The sequence below is a fragment of the Camelus bactrianus genome, chromosome 16, assembly GCF_048773025.1.
Source record: "Camelus bactrianus isolate YW-2024 breed Bactrian camel chromosome 16, ASM4877302v1, whole genome shotgun sequence".
Lineage (NCBI taxonomy): Eukaryota > Metazoa > Chordata > Mammalia > Artiodactyla > Camelidae > Camelus > Camelus bactrianus.
In genome coordinates this window covers 60000260-60017111 of record NC_133554.1, presented here as the reverse complement: position 1 = coordinate 60017111, position 16852 = coordinate 60000260, and the positions used below count along the sequence as shown (strand labels likewise).

Sequence of the window (16852 nt, the reverse complement as noted above, 5' to 3'; positions counted from 1 at the left end):
AAAAATTGGTCGGCCACGCCTGCATGAGTCTCATCCTGGACTCGACTCTGCTCTGCCAACGTGTGTCACTCGGTGGCCATATGGTCGTGGCTGCTGTAGCTGCAAAGGAGGTTTGACATCAGTTCGTGTGATTCCTCCAACTTCATCCTTCGTTTTCAAATTGTTTTTGCCATTCTGGTTCCCTTGCCTTTTCCTCTGTATATTTTCTCAAACATCGCGCAGTCCTTCGGTTCTGCGCAGACACTGACCGGGTGTCCTGCAGCGGCAGGGTCCCTGGTTAAGGGCTGGGCCCCCGGGGCTACCCCTCTTCAGACCCAGTCACAAGTCCTGGTCGTCACCTGTGCTTCTGACCCAGTGGATCTCAGCTGGGGCCCCGCCACCATCCTCTGGTCAGTTAATTTGCGCGAGCTGCTCACAGAGCTCAGAGAAGGGCTCACTTGCAGGTGCCAGTGTGCTGTGATGGATTCAAGAGAGAATTTGGTGACAGCAAGCCGGATGCGCAGGTGCACAGCCTGGGTCCAGAAGGGTCCCAGAGAATAAGCAGACCCCCCTGCACTGCGCGGACCAGGGCTGCCCCCCACCGTGACCTTCGGGAGCAGTGGACCGTCATTCCTGCTGTCCAGTCTCCGGCTGCTCTGCCCTGGTCTACCCTCCTGGGTTCACACTGAGAAACCTCCTTCCCACTTGACGCACCTCCATCGGCACAGTGAGACCCTGGAGTGGAGGGAGTGCGCTAGCCCAGAATAATAACACAAAGTTTGTCAGAACCGAAGATGAGGGCGCCAGATTCAAAGGGCCCTGGGTTTCCATCCCAGGGGTGAGAGAAGACCCCCACGGTCAAGAGAGGACAGCAGGAACACCCGTGGTCTCGAATTTCCCAGCAGCCGCAGGGGGTCTGTGAGACCCTGGGACAGATTTCAGAGTCTCACAGAAATGGTTTTGAATGTTGAGCTCTATGCCTGCCCAAAGCATCAGTCCTGTGAAGCTACCACAAGGACTCCTTCCTGTGAGGATTCAAAATTCTTCCCTCCTATGGAAGCTTTCTCAGAAATTTACTGGAAGATACACCGTAAAATTAGGAAGCAAACTGAGGGGGAGGATGTTTCAGGACCTGGGAGCAGGTCTGCTACCGGGGAGGGGGCCAAGGGATGCCAGGGGCGTGGGGAGGGGTAGCATCTGTTGAAAGAGAAGTGCTTCACACAGCAGCACGCACCTGCTTTTCTTAAGACGGTGGAAATGCCAGGTGGGGAGCAAGGGAAACCACGGAGCGGCCGGTGTCCAAGGGGGTGTGACAGGAGCCGTGTGACACATCACCCAGAAGCTATGATGACCAAGAAGTGAAAGGCGCCAGGAGTGGAGACGAGGGAGCCCTGGGCGGGAACCTCTGGACGTGGAAAGGTGGAGAAACGCTGAAGCAGCTGAAGCACCAGAGGTTCACATGTTTATGCCGATCGTTACCTGGGATGTCCCTCTGCCTCCTCCTCCGACTGCACACTGGTCCCCTGGTCTCCGTGTCCGGGGCCGCTGGCTTGCCCTGGGTACCGAGGCTAGACCTGGTGGGCGGCCACAGGGTCCTGTCCTGTCCACACAAGTGTTTGTCTTCCCTGGTTACTCTGGTCACCCCTCCCCTAACGAGAGCGGCCCCAACTACCTCCCCTGTATTTGCTGTTACACATACAATTTCTTTAAAAAAATAGAACAAAGAAAACTTTTTTAAAAATGGAAACATTTCAAGTATACAGAAGTGCAGAGAATACATCACACGTCCCACCCTGCTGCAGTGCATGCCTGTAGGGGTCCCGCTCACCACCGGTCCCGTGCTCACCTGGGCCTCGCGTCCTGCCTTGTTGGACAGTGAGCCCAGGACCCTCTTAGGTTCTGCTATTCGAACACCCGAGGGCGCCCCGCCTGGTCCTCAATCACGCAGGACCTACAGGCTGTCGGGGCAGCTGAAGCTTCTCCTCGGCCAAATGTTTGCTTTTGGCATCACTTTCCTCAGTTTACACCCCAGGCGGTCACCTCCTTGGCCAGCAGCCCCATTCCGGTGCGTCGGTCTCAGTCAGCAGCACCACTTCCCTGCTTCCTGCCCACCTTTGGCCACCCCTCCCCAAACGCAGCTGAGAAAAGTGCCGACCTGGGTGATGGGCTGTTTGGGGATGCCACATGGTCCCCTCAGTTGACAAGGATGTGGGAGAAAACGGAGAGTAAATAGGATGGTCTTGAGCAGCTGAGAGCCAGGGTGGGGAGGCGGGTGTCCCCTGGGGACAGCTGGGTGGAGGTGAGAGGGCAGCTTGTCCTGTGAGGTCAGAGCTGCGGGCGGTGCATGGTTGGAGGGGCACAGAGGCGGGAGGCCCCGGAAGGCTCTCAGGAGGTGGAGGGCTCAGGCCAAGATGCAGGTCAGCGGCAGCTCCATGAAGAAAGCGCTGGTGTCTTGCTGCCGAGTCCGTGCTGGAGCAGATGCCCCGACTGGTCGCTGCCCTGGAGGCGCCGCCTTCTCAGCCGCATTACCTCTCCAGCTCAGTTGCACTGTCGGTAAAATGTGAGGGTTTAACAGACGCCCAGACTCTGAGGCCGACCATCTGTAACCCATGCATGTTTGAAGACATTTAGCCAAACTCTGCAGGTAGCTTCGGCCGATTTAGAAGACAGGGCGTGCAGTGGGCTTGTGGTCACAGGGGTCCTTTCCTCCCATGCGCCCCGGACCCCACCCCGCATCTGCTCAGTAGTCGCTGCTGTGGAAGGACCTGGCCATCCAAGCCATGTCACCACAGCCAGGGTGTCAGAGGTCACCCGGTCCTACCCCGGGGACGGCGGCCCACACACTTGTCTCACTGTGTCTGCCCTTCACTGCTCAGTGCTTCTTACCTACTTCCAGCCACTACGTTCATGAAAGTTAGAAAGTGCCTGTTTTGAAACAGATTAACCTGTACTGTTTTTCTTCATTTTCTCATTTGAAAGGAGAGTGTATCCTAAAGGGGCATCTGAGCTGTAGATCCATGTAAATTAGCAACTTTTACCACCACATTAGAAAGTGCTTGCTTACCAGCTTTCTCTAAAACATACTGCTGAGAAAGGAAGTTTTATTACTGTCTGCATCTTTATTAAATCCAGCAGCCACAGGTTTTGGGTTTCACATCAAAGTTTATTCTTGTTGCCATGTGAGTGTTAAAATGTCAGAACACTGGAAAATTTGTTATCTGTCTAAAGATAGTCTTCCAACAAATTAGAATTAGAAGTAAGGATAATAAACCACAGGAATCTGGAAATGAGTCATGTAAACTTTGCTCTTTTCCCCCAAGAAGAATTCACAACACTTCCTGGTAAGATATAGCTAATAAGGCCTGTAAGTTTCATTAAATGCTTCATTTTCTTTCGTTAAGTCATGGGCTGCGTCTTTGTAAATAAAGTGGAGCTCATTTTGGTCTATAACCCTTGCACCAGAAGCGTTTGGAAGCATCCTTCCTATCCATACACGTTTTCCAGGTGCCTCGGGAGGGTGGACCCCACAGGACAGAGCGTGGCCGGGCGCTTATGGAATTCCAGTTGGTTCTGTGTGGCAAAGTAAGGGGAGAGCCCAAAAGCCAACTCCCTGGTCCCCAGAGAGCATGGACCTGGGCCTCGCCGGGAATCCCTCTCTTTTTAACAAAGTTCTGATGATTCACTTGGTGACACACCAGAACCAGAAGAGGGCGTGACAACCTGAGAGCAAAAGAGGAGAAAAAAATTGATGAAAAGGGGGGGCGTCTCCAGGGAGGGGGGCTTCCAGAGCGTTGGCTGGCGGCTGGCGGCTAGGGGCTAGCAGGCCTGTGTTCCCAGCTGTGTTGGGGCGGTGGCGGGTAGACACCGTGGGTCCCTCCCTCCCGGCGGCCCATTGCGCCCTCTGCCGCCTGCCTTGCCACATCTGCCCAAACGTGTACCAGCGCGGAGCACAGCAGTGAAAGTCTTTGCTGTGCACCTGCCTGCCTGGGGTCGGGGAGCTGGCAGTTTCTGTGCCTCGTTAATCATGGCCTCTGCTGCGGTGGGTGGGGCAGAGGGGAGATGCGGGCTTCTTCCAGGTTTCAGTTCCCAGAGAAGCAGTTTTTGTGTCAATTGAAGGCCATGCCCCTGCTCACGGTTACATTGGGCGGGGGTGGGGAGCGCACTGGCTCAAGGGCCAGGTCTGCTCTGCTGCCCGCTTTTGTAAATAAAGTTTATTGGCACAACGTCGCGCTGTCTGCCGATACCTGGGACACAGGCCCTGCTCACAGGGACGTGAGGTTTGTCGGCAGTGGTGGCAGCGCAGCGCATCTCTGGGGCACTGGGCATCTGCGTCCCCACTTCTGTGGGGCAGGGGCTCTGGTGGAAGGTGGCTTCACCGTGGCCTGCCGCATGCTCTCCCTGGGGGCACCATGTGGCTGAAGGGGCCCCCAAGTGTGTGGTGCCCAGAGCGGCTGACCCCTTCTCCTTGCCCGGATGTGCAGAACCCCATGTATTTCTGCTTTCCAATAACTAGCTTTGGGGGGGGGGTTGTTAAATATTTTACTACTTAAATAGGTATTTCTTTGAAAGAAAAAACGTTTAATGATTTAGAGAAATAGTTTAAATGGAAACAATCATGACTTATTAAAAGCTGTGTCTTCTGGGCGTTCTCTTACTTTAGGAAAGGATTTTTTATCTGGTTTTTCTTGTTTGTTTGTAATTCTGTCTTCAGTTGTTTTTTAAAATCTCCAGACCTGGGGAGTTCATCATAAAAAGTGCTTGTTTCAGAACTGCATCCGATTTCTCTGGGCCTTGATTGGAGAAGGACAGGAGGTGGTGGGAGCTGGGGGGCCTCCTGCTGAACCCCCCCCCCGCCTTGAGCATGAGTGGGTCCTGAGTCCCCTGCACGGTGGCTGTGTCCACACAGGGATGCTGGCTCGGAGTCAGAATGACCAAGGGCACAGCAGACCTGGGTGAGCAGGTCTGGGGCCCTTTCTCTCGGAGCCAAAATGTCCCCAAATATGTTCAGGGACCTTCAGGGTGAGTTGTTTGTTGAAGATGCCAGTTCATGGGAAAGAGGTGAGAGTGAGGAGCCGTGAGTGCAGCCCCAGGAAACAGGGAGCTCATCGTGCCCCCACCCCATGCTCAGTCGGGCATGAAGGCCTTGAGATGCCTGGGGAGTGGTGGGCGGGACGGGAGGGCTCTCTCAGTTCTTTTTAGTGAGAAAAACATTACGAAATGCTTTGGGAACTGTTGTGTCTTGTTCAGCTGGGATTTGGGGGGCGGGACGGCAGGATGGGGAAGGTGTGATGTGTGCAGTGAGAAGCGTCTGGCAGGTTGCAGCCCTGAGAATGATAGGTGTTCTGCTCCTGGAGATTATGTCTAATCCGAAATGATTCCGCGAAGTTGGGTACTAAGGAAATCTCTGCATCTCCAAGGGCCGCCCTGCAAAGCCCACTCTGACTGAGGCTTTGTTGCACATTCAGAAAAAACCTCCCATTTCCCCTCCTCCCTCCCCCAAAGGGAAAGTAAAAAGATGAATTTGGAGATCAAAGCACACAGTGGAGCAGGTCTTACTGCAGAAGGAGGAGGAGCAGGGATCCCAGAGGAGAGGCTCCCCCCTTCTTCTCAGCAAGTGCGCAGTGGTGGAAAGTCTCAGACAGGGGTCCCGGGGCAGGACCACCAGGACTGCAGGGAGGCAGCGGGGGTGGCCTGCTTCTAACTACCCAGCCCAGCTTGTCCTGAAGGTTGGGGGGAGGACCCAGACGTGGGCCAAAGTTGTGGGGGCAGGTGCAGTGGCCCAGCCAGGGCGCTTGTTCTGAGGGCAGATGGAGGAGAGGGCCCAGCCAGGAGAGGGTGGCACGGGGCTGCCCTCCTCAATCCCATGACGGGAAGGTCCAGGTCGTGCGGTCAAGCAGTGTCGCCCCCTGATTATTCCAGATGCCTCACGGTATTGATGGTGTAGCCCCCACATCCCTGAGGCCGGTGCTGTGATGAGGAAACAGTAGAAGTTTAGGGGGTTGTCTGGGACTCGGAGTGGAGCCCACTGTCCAGGTCCTGTGCTGGGGTGACCACCTCCCTCAAGCCCACTATGTCCAGGTCAGACTCACCGTCTTTGACACCTGCTGCCCTCCGTGGCCCCGGCCCAGGGTACGGGTGCCCCCACCTCCACCAGCAGCTCCTCTGAAGCAAGGCACCCTCCCTCCACCGGCCTGGTCATTGCTAAACCACCTGTGCCCCTCCATCCCGTTCTCTCCTGCTTGGAACACCCGGAGATGCCTTGGGTTGAGTTCCTGGAAGCAGAGCTTAAGACTGATATGGGGGGAGGGGCAGGGCAGCCCCAGCCCAGTCCACGGGGCTCTGGCCTGTGCCCCCACATCGGAGGCTCCCGGCTTTGGGCCCCAGGGACAGATGTAGCCCTGGCATTTCCTGAGGCAGGGCCTCTTACCCGCGGACTCCACCCCTCTGCTTGGCCCTGAGACTCCCAGGCCTCCCGCCCCTTCCTGCAGGTCAGTGCCTGACACTGACCTCTGACTGCCTGTGTCCTCAGCTGAGTCTGACTTGGAGGGTATGTAGGAGCTCCAATCCCTAGTGGCCTCATCCTGTGGTCTCTGCCATCACTACTGACCCTCTCTGGGGCTCCAGCGGAGACAGGACTCTGCGGCAACCTCTGCCTGTGCCCTCGGGGTCCTGTCAGGCAGCGACCCTGCCCAGAGTGCCCCTTACCGCCCCCCGCCCCCGTCATGGTGGCTTGCTTGTGGCCGTGTGCACACCTGCATGTGTGTGAGCAGAGCCCCCGCACAGGCCTGTTTCCCCGGGGTCAGGCCCCCACAGCTTCCCTTCCCCACTGAACTCTGGCTGAGCCCCACAACTAGCAGGACACCACTGGATTCCGTGGCCAGAGTGGAGAGCAGCGCGGCCTCGCAGCCCAGCCGTGGGAGCGTGAACACTGCAGGTCCGGTGGTGCGGAGAACCGTGAACGGGCAACCGCAGCCCCTCGTGGAGGTGACCTTGGAGCCTCAGACACCAAGAGGGGACGGTCTGAGCCGGAGGGGCCTCGCTGACACAGGCATGAGCTGGACCGCAGGGCTCTATGTGCGCAGACCTGCCCTCGCGGGTTCGCCCTGATCTCCTGGCTGCGGCGGCGTCCACATGGGAGGCACGTGTGTGCTTTGTGTCGTCTGTGCAGGAGGCCTGTAGGCCTCCCCTCACCTCTGCGGGGGTCGCTGTGAGGACGTGGGGCCCAGAGCGTGGACACGTGTGCGGACACGCGGGGCGTTTTGGGCCTCAGGACCCAGAGCTGCTTTTCAGACCTGCTGTCGCCCAGTTGGCTTCGCTTTCATTTTGGGGGAATACTTTCCAGACCAGCTGTTACGCATTTCATTACAGATGTCATGTCACTTATTTCAAGTCAGTATCAATTCTTTAAGTGAAATATTTTAAGAATTGTGTCCAGGACTGTAGCCTTCCTGTTGGTAGGCTGTAGTGTTTTCTTGCTTAATACTGTTAAGTAAATTACGTTTTAGCGCTTTCGTCCCGTGGACGAGACGAGACGGACGTTCTCTTCCTGTTCTTTCGATTAGGGTTTGGGATTTTGAGACCTATTTTTTCTAAGAAAAAAAAGAGAGATTAAATTAGCAGGGGAGGGTATAGGCCAGTGGTAGAGTGCATGCTTAGCATGCACGAAGTCCTGGGTTCAATCTCCAGTCCCTCCATTAAAAAAAACTAAACTAAACTAAAACTGAAGTAGACCTAATGACCTCTCCCCGCCAAAAAATAAAAATAAAAAAAGAGTAAAGTACTTCCTAGTAGGGGAAAAAAACCTGTCTAAAATATTATTAATGTACATTATTCAGTGCATTTGGGAGCAGCGTTCCAAACGCTGGCCGTTTTTTTCTTCCACAAAGAGGAGCGTAGTAAAGGACTCGGTCTACGCCCCGTGCGTTTCCGGTGGTTTCTACGTGGCAGGTGGGCCTGATTCCGGTCCGCGAGCCGCTCAGGCCGGTAGAGCGGTGGCAGGTGAGCGGGGGCGCCGCGGTGCTTCCCGGGGGTCCGGCGCCTCGAACGCCGCGAGCGCGCAGCACGAGGGCTCCGCAGACGGCGGCGCCGGCCTCGCCGCGCGCGCGGGCCTGGCTCCCCGGAGCCGGGGCGCTCCCGCGCTTCCCGCCGCGCCGGCCGCTGTGCCGTTGCTGAAGGAGCGGGCGCCCGCCGGACGCTGGAGCCGGGAGTGGAGGTTCCCTGGACTCAGTCGAGGTCGGGGGGGGGGGGGGGCGCGAGGCGCGCGCGGCGCCCCTGCCTCGTGCCGAGGCGCCCGGGGGGGAGGCGCGGCCGCAGGACGCGGGGGGCGGGGCTGGACCTCAGCGGGCCCCGGCCCGGGGCGAACGTCGGCCCGCAGACAACGCCTGACTCCGGGCGTTGACTGTGAGGGGCGCGGGGGCCACAAGCCGGGGAAAGGGCCCGGCGCTCCGCGGGTGCCGCTCGGGGTCTCGTCCCGGATCTGGGGTTCGTGGGGCCCCAGGCAGGACCTCCCCTCCGCCGCACCTCCGGCCCCTTCCTGGGGACGCGGGGCGGGGGACGTGGTGGGGGGCCTCCCAACGCGGCGGCCGAGGACGCGGGGCCGGGCTGCTCCTGCCCGTCCAGCTCCCGGCTCTCGGGGGACCCTCCTGCTCCCTCGCGGGGGCTGGGCTGCACTTTCCACGCCTCTTGCTTCTGGTCGTGGTAGTTCCCACTCCAACCGCCAAACACACGCTTTACTTTGGTTCTGATTATTTACGGCCGTGTAACAAGCCACTCAGAACGTCGGGGCCTAAAACAGTTCGCTGGTACTGGTCGTGGTTTGCCGACTAAGTGGGGGAGTGAGACTCTGGGGCGTTTGGGGGAGGGGGCGGGTTGGAGGCCTTCCCCAGATCCGGCCCCTAGTCTTCGTCCCTTTGTCCCTTTGTCACCTGGTCATTGAACTTACTGGCGTAAACTTAGCCCCTATTAACGTGTATAGGGTTTTTTTTTTTCTCTTGTATATATTTTTTCACTTTTCAGTTTTATTAGGTAGAATTGTTATAATTTGACTGCACATACACATTATATTGCATGTAAATACATATACACAATATACCGCACATTTTTTTAGTTTATGTATATGTATTGATCTTTGTTTCTAAGAACAGTTCAGAGCTTTAGCTTTTTAAACTTACAGTTACCGAAGGAATCAAGCCAACCACAAAGTAAGAATCAACAGAATGCAGTAATCCAATCATAAAGGACCATCAGATGTGCTCACACATATTCAAGAAATCAGTCATCAAAGTTATAAATGATAAATTCATTTGTATCCCCTTTTAATTCCACATATAAGTGATATCATATGGTATCTTTCTTTCTCTTTCTGACTTCTCTTAGAATGACTGTCTCCAGGTCTACCCATGTTGCTGCAAATGGCATTATTTTACTCTGTTACGGCTGTGTGATATTTTATTGTGTGGTTAGATAGATAGATAGATATAGATAGCACATCTTCTTTATCCATCCATCTGTTAATGGACATTTGGATTGTTTCCATATCTTGGCTATTGCATATAGTGCTGCTGTGAACATTGGGGTGCATCTGTCATTTTGAGTTAAAGTTTTCTCTGTTACGTAGTAATTCTATTTTTAGTTTTTTAAGGAAACTCCATACTTTCCTCCATAGTGGCTGCACCAATTTACATTTCCACCAACAGTGTAGGAGGGTTGCCCTTTGTCCACACCCTCCAGCATTTATGGTGTGTGGACTTTTTAATGGTGGCCATTCTGGCTGGTGTGAGGTGATACCTCATTGTAGTTTTGACCTGCATTTCACTGACAATTAGCAATGCTGAGCATTTTCCCATGTGCCTATTGCCCATTTGTATGTCTTCATTGGAGAATTGCTTGTTTAGGTCTTCTGCCCATTTTTGGATTGAGCTGCCTTTTTTTTTTTTTTAAAGTGTTTCAGCTGTTTGTATATTTGGGAAATTAGTCGCTTGTCTGTTACATCATTGGCAAATATTTTCTCCTATTCTGTAGGTTGTCTTTCTGTTTTGTTGATGGCATCCTTAGCTCTGCAAAAGCTTCTGAGTTTAATTAGATCCCATTTGTTTATTTTTGCTTTTGTTTCCATTACTCCAGGAGCTGGTTCAAAAAATATATTGCTGTGATCTATGTCCAAGACTGTTCTGCCCATGTTTTCCTCTAGTTTTATAGTATCTGGTCTTATATTTAAGTCTTTTGAGTTTAGTTTTGTATATGATGTTAGAGAATGTTTTAATTTCAGTCTTCTACCAGTAGCTCTCCAGGTTTTCCAGCACCACTTACTGAAGAGACTGTCTTTTCTCCATTGTGTATTTTTATCTCCTTTGTCGTAGATTAATTGACCATAAGTGCATGGGTTTATTTCTGGACTTTCTGTCCTGTTCCATTGATCTATGTGTCTGTTTTGTGCCAGTACCATGTTGTTTTGATTACTGTAGCTTTGTAGTACAGTCTGAGGTCAGGTAGCAGGATTCCTCTAGCTCTGTTTTTTTTCAAGATTGTTTTGGCTATTCGGGGTCTTTTGTATTTCCAGTACAAATTTTAACATTTTTTCTTCCAGCTCTGTGAAGAATGTTGTTGGTAATTTGATAGAGGTTGCATTGAATCTGTATATTGCTTTGGGTAGTATGTCCATTTTATCAATATTGATTCTTCCAATCCAAGAACACAGTTTATCTTTCCATTTGTTTATGCTGTCTTCAATTTTTGTCATCAGTATCTTATTGAGGACAGGTCTCTTGCCTCCTTGGGTAGGTTTATTCCTAGGTATTTTATTCTTTTAGGTGTGATGATAGTTGATATTGTTCCCTTAATTTCCCTTTTTGTTATTTCATTGTTAGAGTATAGAAATGCAACTGATTTCTGAATATTAATTTTGTACCCTACAACTTTACCAAATTCGTTGACAAGCCCTGGTAGTTTTCTGGTTGCTGCTTTTGTGTTTTCTATGCATAGTATCATGTCACCTGCAAACAGTGATAGTTTCGCTTCTTCGTTTCCAATCTGGGGCCCTTTTATTTCTTCTCTGATTGCTGTGGCTAGGACTTCCAAAACTGTGTTGAATAAAAGTGGTGAGAGTAGGTGGACATCCTTGTCTTGTTTCTGATCGTAAAGGAAATGCTTTCAGCTTTTCACCATTGAGAATGAATGTGGGTTTGTGAATGAATGTGGCTAGCTGTGGGTTTGTCACATACGGCCTTTATTATGTTGAGGTATGTTCTGTCTGTGCCCACTTTCTGGAGAGTCTTTTTTTTTTAATCATAAATGGATGTTGAAGTTTATCGAAAGCTTTTTTACATCTATGGAGATGATCATATGGTTTTTATTCTTCAATTTGTTAATGTGGTGTATCGCACTGATTGATCTGTGGATACTGAAAAATCCCTGCGTCCCTGGGATGAATCCCCCTTGGTCATGGTGCATGATCCTTGTAGTGCATTGTTGGAGTCAATTTGCTAGTATTTTGTTGAGGATTTTGCATCTATATTCATAAGTGACATTGACCTGTTACATTCTTTTTTTGTGATATCTTTGTCTGGCTTTGGTATCAGTGTGATGATGGCCTCACAGAATGAGTTCTGAAGTGTTCCTTCCTCTGCAATTTTTTTGGAATACTTTCAGAAAGGACAGGTGTTAACTCTTCTCTAAATGTTTGGTAGAATTCACCTGTGAAGCCATCTGGTCCTGGACTTTTGTTTGTTGGGAGTTTTTTAATTACTGATTAAATTTCAGTACTGGTAATTGGTCTATTCGTATTGTTTATTTCTTCCTGGTTCAGTTTTGGCAAATTGTACTTTTCTAAGAAATTGTCCATTTCTTCTATGGTGTCCTTATTTTTTTTTTTTTTTTTTTGATGTATAGTTATTCATAGTAGCCTCTTTGATCCCTTGTATCTCTGTGGTGTCTGTTGTAACTTCTGTTTCACTTCTGATCTTGTTAATTTGGGCCCTCTCCCTTTTTTCTTAATGAGTCTGACTAAAGGTTTATCAATTTTGTTTATCTTTTCAAAGAACCAGCTTTTAGTTTCATTGATCTTTTCTAATTTTTTTTTTTTTTTTTTTTTTTAGTCTCTATTTCATTTACTTTACTCCAATCTTTATGGTTTCTTTTCTTCTAGTGACTTTTAGAGTTGTTTTGTTCTTCTTTCTCCAGCTGCTTTAGCTGTAAGGTTAGGTTGTTTACCTGAGATTTTTCTTGTTTCCTGAGGTAGGCTTGTGTTGCTATAAACTTCTGTCTGCTTTTGCTACATCCCAGAGGTTTTGGGTTGTTGTTGTGTTTCCATTTTCATTTGTCTCAAGGTATTTTTGATTTCCTCTTTGATTTCTTCCATGATCCACTGGTTGTTGAGTAGCATATTGTTTAGTCTCCATGTGTTTGCAGTTTTTTCAGTTTTTTTCTTGTAGTTGATTTCCAACTTTATAGCATTGTGGTCTGAAAAGATGCTTGGTATGATTTCAGTTTTCTTAAATTTACTGAGGCTAGCTTTGTGGGCCAGCATGTGATCAATTCTGGAGAATGTTCCATGTGCACCTGAGAAGAATGTGTGTTCTGCTGATTTCAGATGGAATGCTCTATAGATAACAGTTAGGTCCATCTGGTCTAATGTGTCATTTAGGGCCTGTGTTTCCTTACTGACTTTCTATCTGGATGATCTGTCCACTGAGGTTAAGTGGGGTGATAAGCTCCCCCACTATTGTGTTATTGTCGACTTTTCCTTTTATGTCTGTTAACAGTTGTCTTACACGTTGAGGTGCTCCCATGTTGGGTGCACACATATTTGCAGTTGGTATGTCCTCTTCTTGGGTTGATCCCTTGAGCATTATGTATGTCTTTCTTTGTCTCTTGTAACAGTCTTTAGTTTAATATCTATTTTTTCTGACAGAAGTATTGCTACTTCAGCCTTCTTTTGGTTCCCATTTGCATGGAATGTCTTCTTCCATCCCCTCACTTTCAGCCTGCAGGTGTCCCTAGCTCTGAGGTGAGTCTCTTACAGACAGCGCATATGTGGGTCTTGTTTTTGTATCCATTCAGCCGGTCTGTGTCTTTTGGTTGAAGTGTTTATTCTATTTACATTTAAGGTCATTATCAATATATATGTTCTTACTGCCATTTTGTTAATTATTTTGGGTTTGTTTTTGTAGGTCTTTTTTTTTCTCTTTCTTCTTTTTGTTCTCTTTTCTTATGGTTTGATGACTAGAAAAGTTCCTTTAACACTTGTTGTAAAGCTGGTTTGGTGGTGCTGAATTCTTATAGCTTTTATCTGTGAAGCTTTTGATTTCTCCAAGTCTGAATGAGAGCCTTGCTGGATGGAGTATTCTTGGTTGTAAGTTTTCCCCTTTCATCACTTTAAATATATCGTGCCGCTCGCTTCTGGCCTGCAGAGTTTCTGCTGAGAAATCAGCTGATAACCTTACAGGAGTGCCCTTGAATGTTACTTGTTGCTTTTCTCTTGCTGACTTTAATATTTTCCCTTTATCCTTGGTTTTTGTCAGTTTGCTGACTCTGTGCCTTGGTGCGCTCCTCTCTGGGTTGGTCCTGGGTGGTATTCTTGCGCTTCCTGGACGTGGGTGACTGTTTCCTTTCCCAAGTGTGTCTGTGTCCGTGTGTGGGTGTGTCTGAGTGTGTCTGTGTCCGTGTGTGGGTGTATCGAGTGTGTCCAAGTGTGGAGTGGGTCTGAGTGTGTCTGTGTCCGTGTGTGGGTGTGTCTGAGTGTGTCTGTGTCCGTGTGTGGGTGTGTCTGAGTGTGTCTGTGTCCGTGTGGGTGTATCGAGTGTGTCCAAGTGTGGAGTGGGTCTGAGTGTGTCTGTGTCCGTGTGTGGGGTGTGTGCATGTACGTCTGTATACATCTGTATGGTGAGGAAAGTATGTGCATCTGATTTTTTTTAAACAAATGCCCTTGAAATGAAAAACCATTTAAATGTTTGATTTTTAAAACATTAATGATAAAATGAACTCTCTTCCTTTGTGCAGTACAGGTCTGTGAGCTTCAGCACATGTGTATAGGTTGGCCACCACACCGCAGCTAGCTTTGTGCAAAATGGTGATAAGTGTCAGTACCCAACCTGCCCTCGTACCCCGTTAGGTGCCTGTGCCCCGTGTGACGGGTTTGTGGTTCAAGAACTGCCAGCAGCTCTGGGGACTGATGTGGGGGTGGAGGTCACACATCGTGGCTCTGGCGTGGAAGCCAGCTTGGGAGGCCGAGGGAGCCGCTGGGGGATCCAGTCTTGAGGGAAAAGTGCAGGAGGGGCACTTGCTCGGGCTGAGGGCTCCTGGTGGTGTGGGGTGGCCTGTCCTGAGAGGCGGTTTACTGCTGGACGTTCAAAAGCCACGTCTAAATACGGAACCAAGAAACGCGTCCCAGATGCAGAGGGAACAGGGTCCATCCAGCCTTGTCCGAACTCAGCTCCCGGCTCCCATGATGTGCTCCCAGCCGCGTGCTGTCCAAGGTCTGGGTCCAGACCCGTCAGGGGTACAAGTGCAGACGTTATCATGTAGAAATAAAGTACGAGTGTGGAGCCCCCAGGCCCAGCTGTCCACCCACCAGGCTGAACACAGCAGACGAAACCCCAGATAGTGGATGCACTGCCTTTTTACCATCGCTTCTCATTTTAGACGTTCGTTTTCGTCAGGAGACGAGGCTCATTCAGGGAGTGACCGAGCGCACCCCCTGGGGACCTGGGGGGGGGAGCGTAAGCCCTGGAACTCGACCTGGAGTTGGGGGTGGGGGGGAGTGTCAGCCCTGGAACTCGACCTGGAGTCGGGGGGGTGGGGAGCGTCAGCCCTGGAACACGACCTGGAGTTTGTGGGGAGCTGGACGCTGTTGATCTGACTCTAAAGTCCCTCAAACCTTTGCAGCTCCAGGGAGGGACACGCACAGGTGCCGGTCACTGTCTGGCCTCGGGAAGCAGACTGTGGTGGTTGGTGACACTGCTCTCTCTGTAACTGGTCACTTTGCTGCTTCCAGGTGTTCACCTCCAACGGCCCCACCGTGATCATGCCTACTTGGTTCTGCTCCCGAGCCTGGTTTTCTCACGTGGGCCCATTTGACGAGGGCGGGCGGGTAAGTGCGGGCCCCGTGGGCCTCCCCTCGGGTCAGGGAAGGCGTCACCCCTCTGTAGGGGAGCCCGGGCCTGCAGCGCTGGGAACCTGCCATCCTGGAGGTCTCCCCAGCGCTGCCTGTGTTGTGTCAGAGGCTGGAGGTCTCCGTGTGAAGGCTGGGGGCACCCGGCGCATCTGCTTCTGGCTCCCCGGCCCCTCCCCGGGTCACAGTGCCCTGGTTTGAGGGCTATCTGTGGGAAGGCGCAGGTGTGGGTGGTGGTGTCCCCTGGCCCTGATGAAAGCGGCAGAGGAGCACCCCTCGGCTCTGTGGTCGGCGGGCCCCAGGCATCAGGTCCCAGCTCCGCACCCTCACCCACCTGTGGGGCCTCACCTGCAGAGCTCGGCCCATGCTGGCCCTCCCTCCCCGATAGTCTCAGGGTGAACTCTCGGACGCTCAACTGGAAAGTAAATCTTAGGGTTGATTAGTTTGTTCATTTTCCCTAAACCCCCCTTATACTGGCCGTGAGAACACAAGTTCTGGTCCCCACGGTGAAGGGGTCAACCAGGCATGTTAGGGCCCATCAGGCTAGAAAGCAGGGGTGGGGACCACGGCCCAAGCTCACCGTCAGCCCTGTTCCCTTGGCCCTGGGCCTCTCTGCCCTGCGTCTCCTCTCCCCTTGGGGCTGACCTTCACCGACTACACAGGGGCCATGTGGACCCTTGGGTTAGGGCCACCCTCTCCCTGATCCCATCTGCACCCCTGCCTGCCGCTCATGAGCAGGGGTCAAGGATCAGGGACCAGGGATCAGAGACTATAAATCAGAGACCAGGGGTCACCAGGGACCAGGGACCTGGGCTGGCCTGGGGCCGTGGCTGGAGCAAGTGAGGGGTTTGAGCAGGAGGAATCCACCACCAGGACGGGGACGTGAAGTGTTTCCATGGCTCCTTCACAGAAACAGGTGGAGCGCGAGTCATCCCCGGGGGGCACTCTGAGTGGGGCACAGGTGCCCCAAGGGCTGGACTGGGCCTGGGGGCTGCTCCTCAGTTGACTGTCCAGGTCACGAGGCTGCAGTTCCCACCTGCAGAGAAGCGCAAATGACTGAGGCAGCAGGGACAGTCGAGGTGACCAGGGTGGCATCCTGGACACAGGTTGTGAGCTGGAACCTCAGGGTTTTAACTGGGAAAATGCACTCCTGAGGCAGGATTGGGGAGGGGAGTCAGATCTGGAGGTGGGCGCAGTCGAGTGTCCCCTGGAGGCCACCTCCGGCCCTTAAACAAGAAGGGAGTAACTAAGATGTGTTTTGTTGGCTCAGATCACGGCGTGTGTGTGTGTCTGTGTGTGTCTGTGTGTGTGTGTGTGTGTGTCAGGGAGGGTCCTCGTTACGCCCAGCCCAGCCCAGCACACACCACTCAGAAGTGCCTTTGCTGCTGGGAGGCCCCCTGGGCTCTGAGCCTCCCTGTCCCCCTCCAGGCACTCAGACTCCGCTCTGCTTCGCAGTTCTGGCTGGTTTCTGTGGCTTCTGGTTGTATTTTATTTGCATTTCCAAGGTGACTGCCGTCACTGAGCAGGTTCTCATTGGCTGGTGGGCTGTGTGTATGCTGTCTTACGAAGCGCCCGCGCCTGTTGCCCCGTGTTTTGGGGGGGGGGTCTGTCCATGGCTGAGTTGGCGGCTTCCTGGTCAGACCCTTGCTTGTGGGTATCTCCTCCCACTTCCGGTCTCTGCGTCCTGGGACCTCCTCTCACTCCCACCTGCTCCGTGGGCCCCAGAGTCTGTCGTGGGGGCATCAAAGCAGGGAGACCGCGGGCTTT

General features: G+C 52.2%; 1 protein-coding gene across 6 annotated transcripts in view; it reads left to right on the top strand.

The window, feature by feature from the left end:
• B3GNTL1 (UDP-GlcNAc:betaGal beta-1,3-N-acetylglucosaminyltransferase like 1) overlaps window positions 1-16852 on the top strand; it is a 76585-nt gene that overhangs the window by 44842 nt on the left and 14891 nt on the right. For all 6 annotated transcript variants that reach the window (XR_012499712.1, XR_012499711.1, XR_012499715.1 and 3 more), the window contains one exon: window positions 14969-15064. Coding sequence is in view for 1 of the 6 variants with exons in the window: in XM_074344090.1 (XP_074200191.1) it covers window positions 14969-15064 (96 nt within the window). In the remaining 5 variants the exon portion in view is untranslated. The remainder of the gene's footprint in view (window positions 1-14968; window positions 15065-16852) is intronic.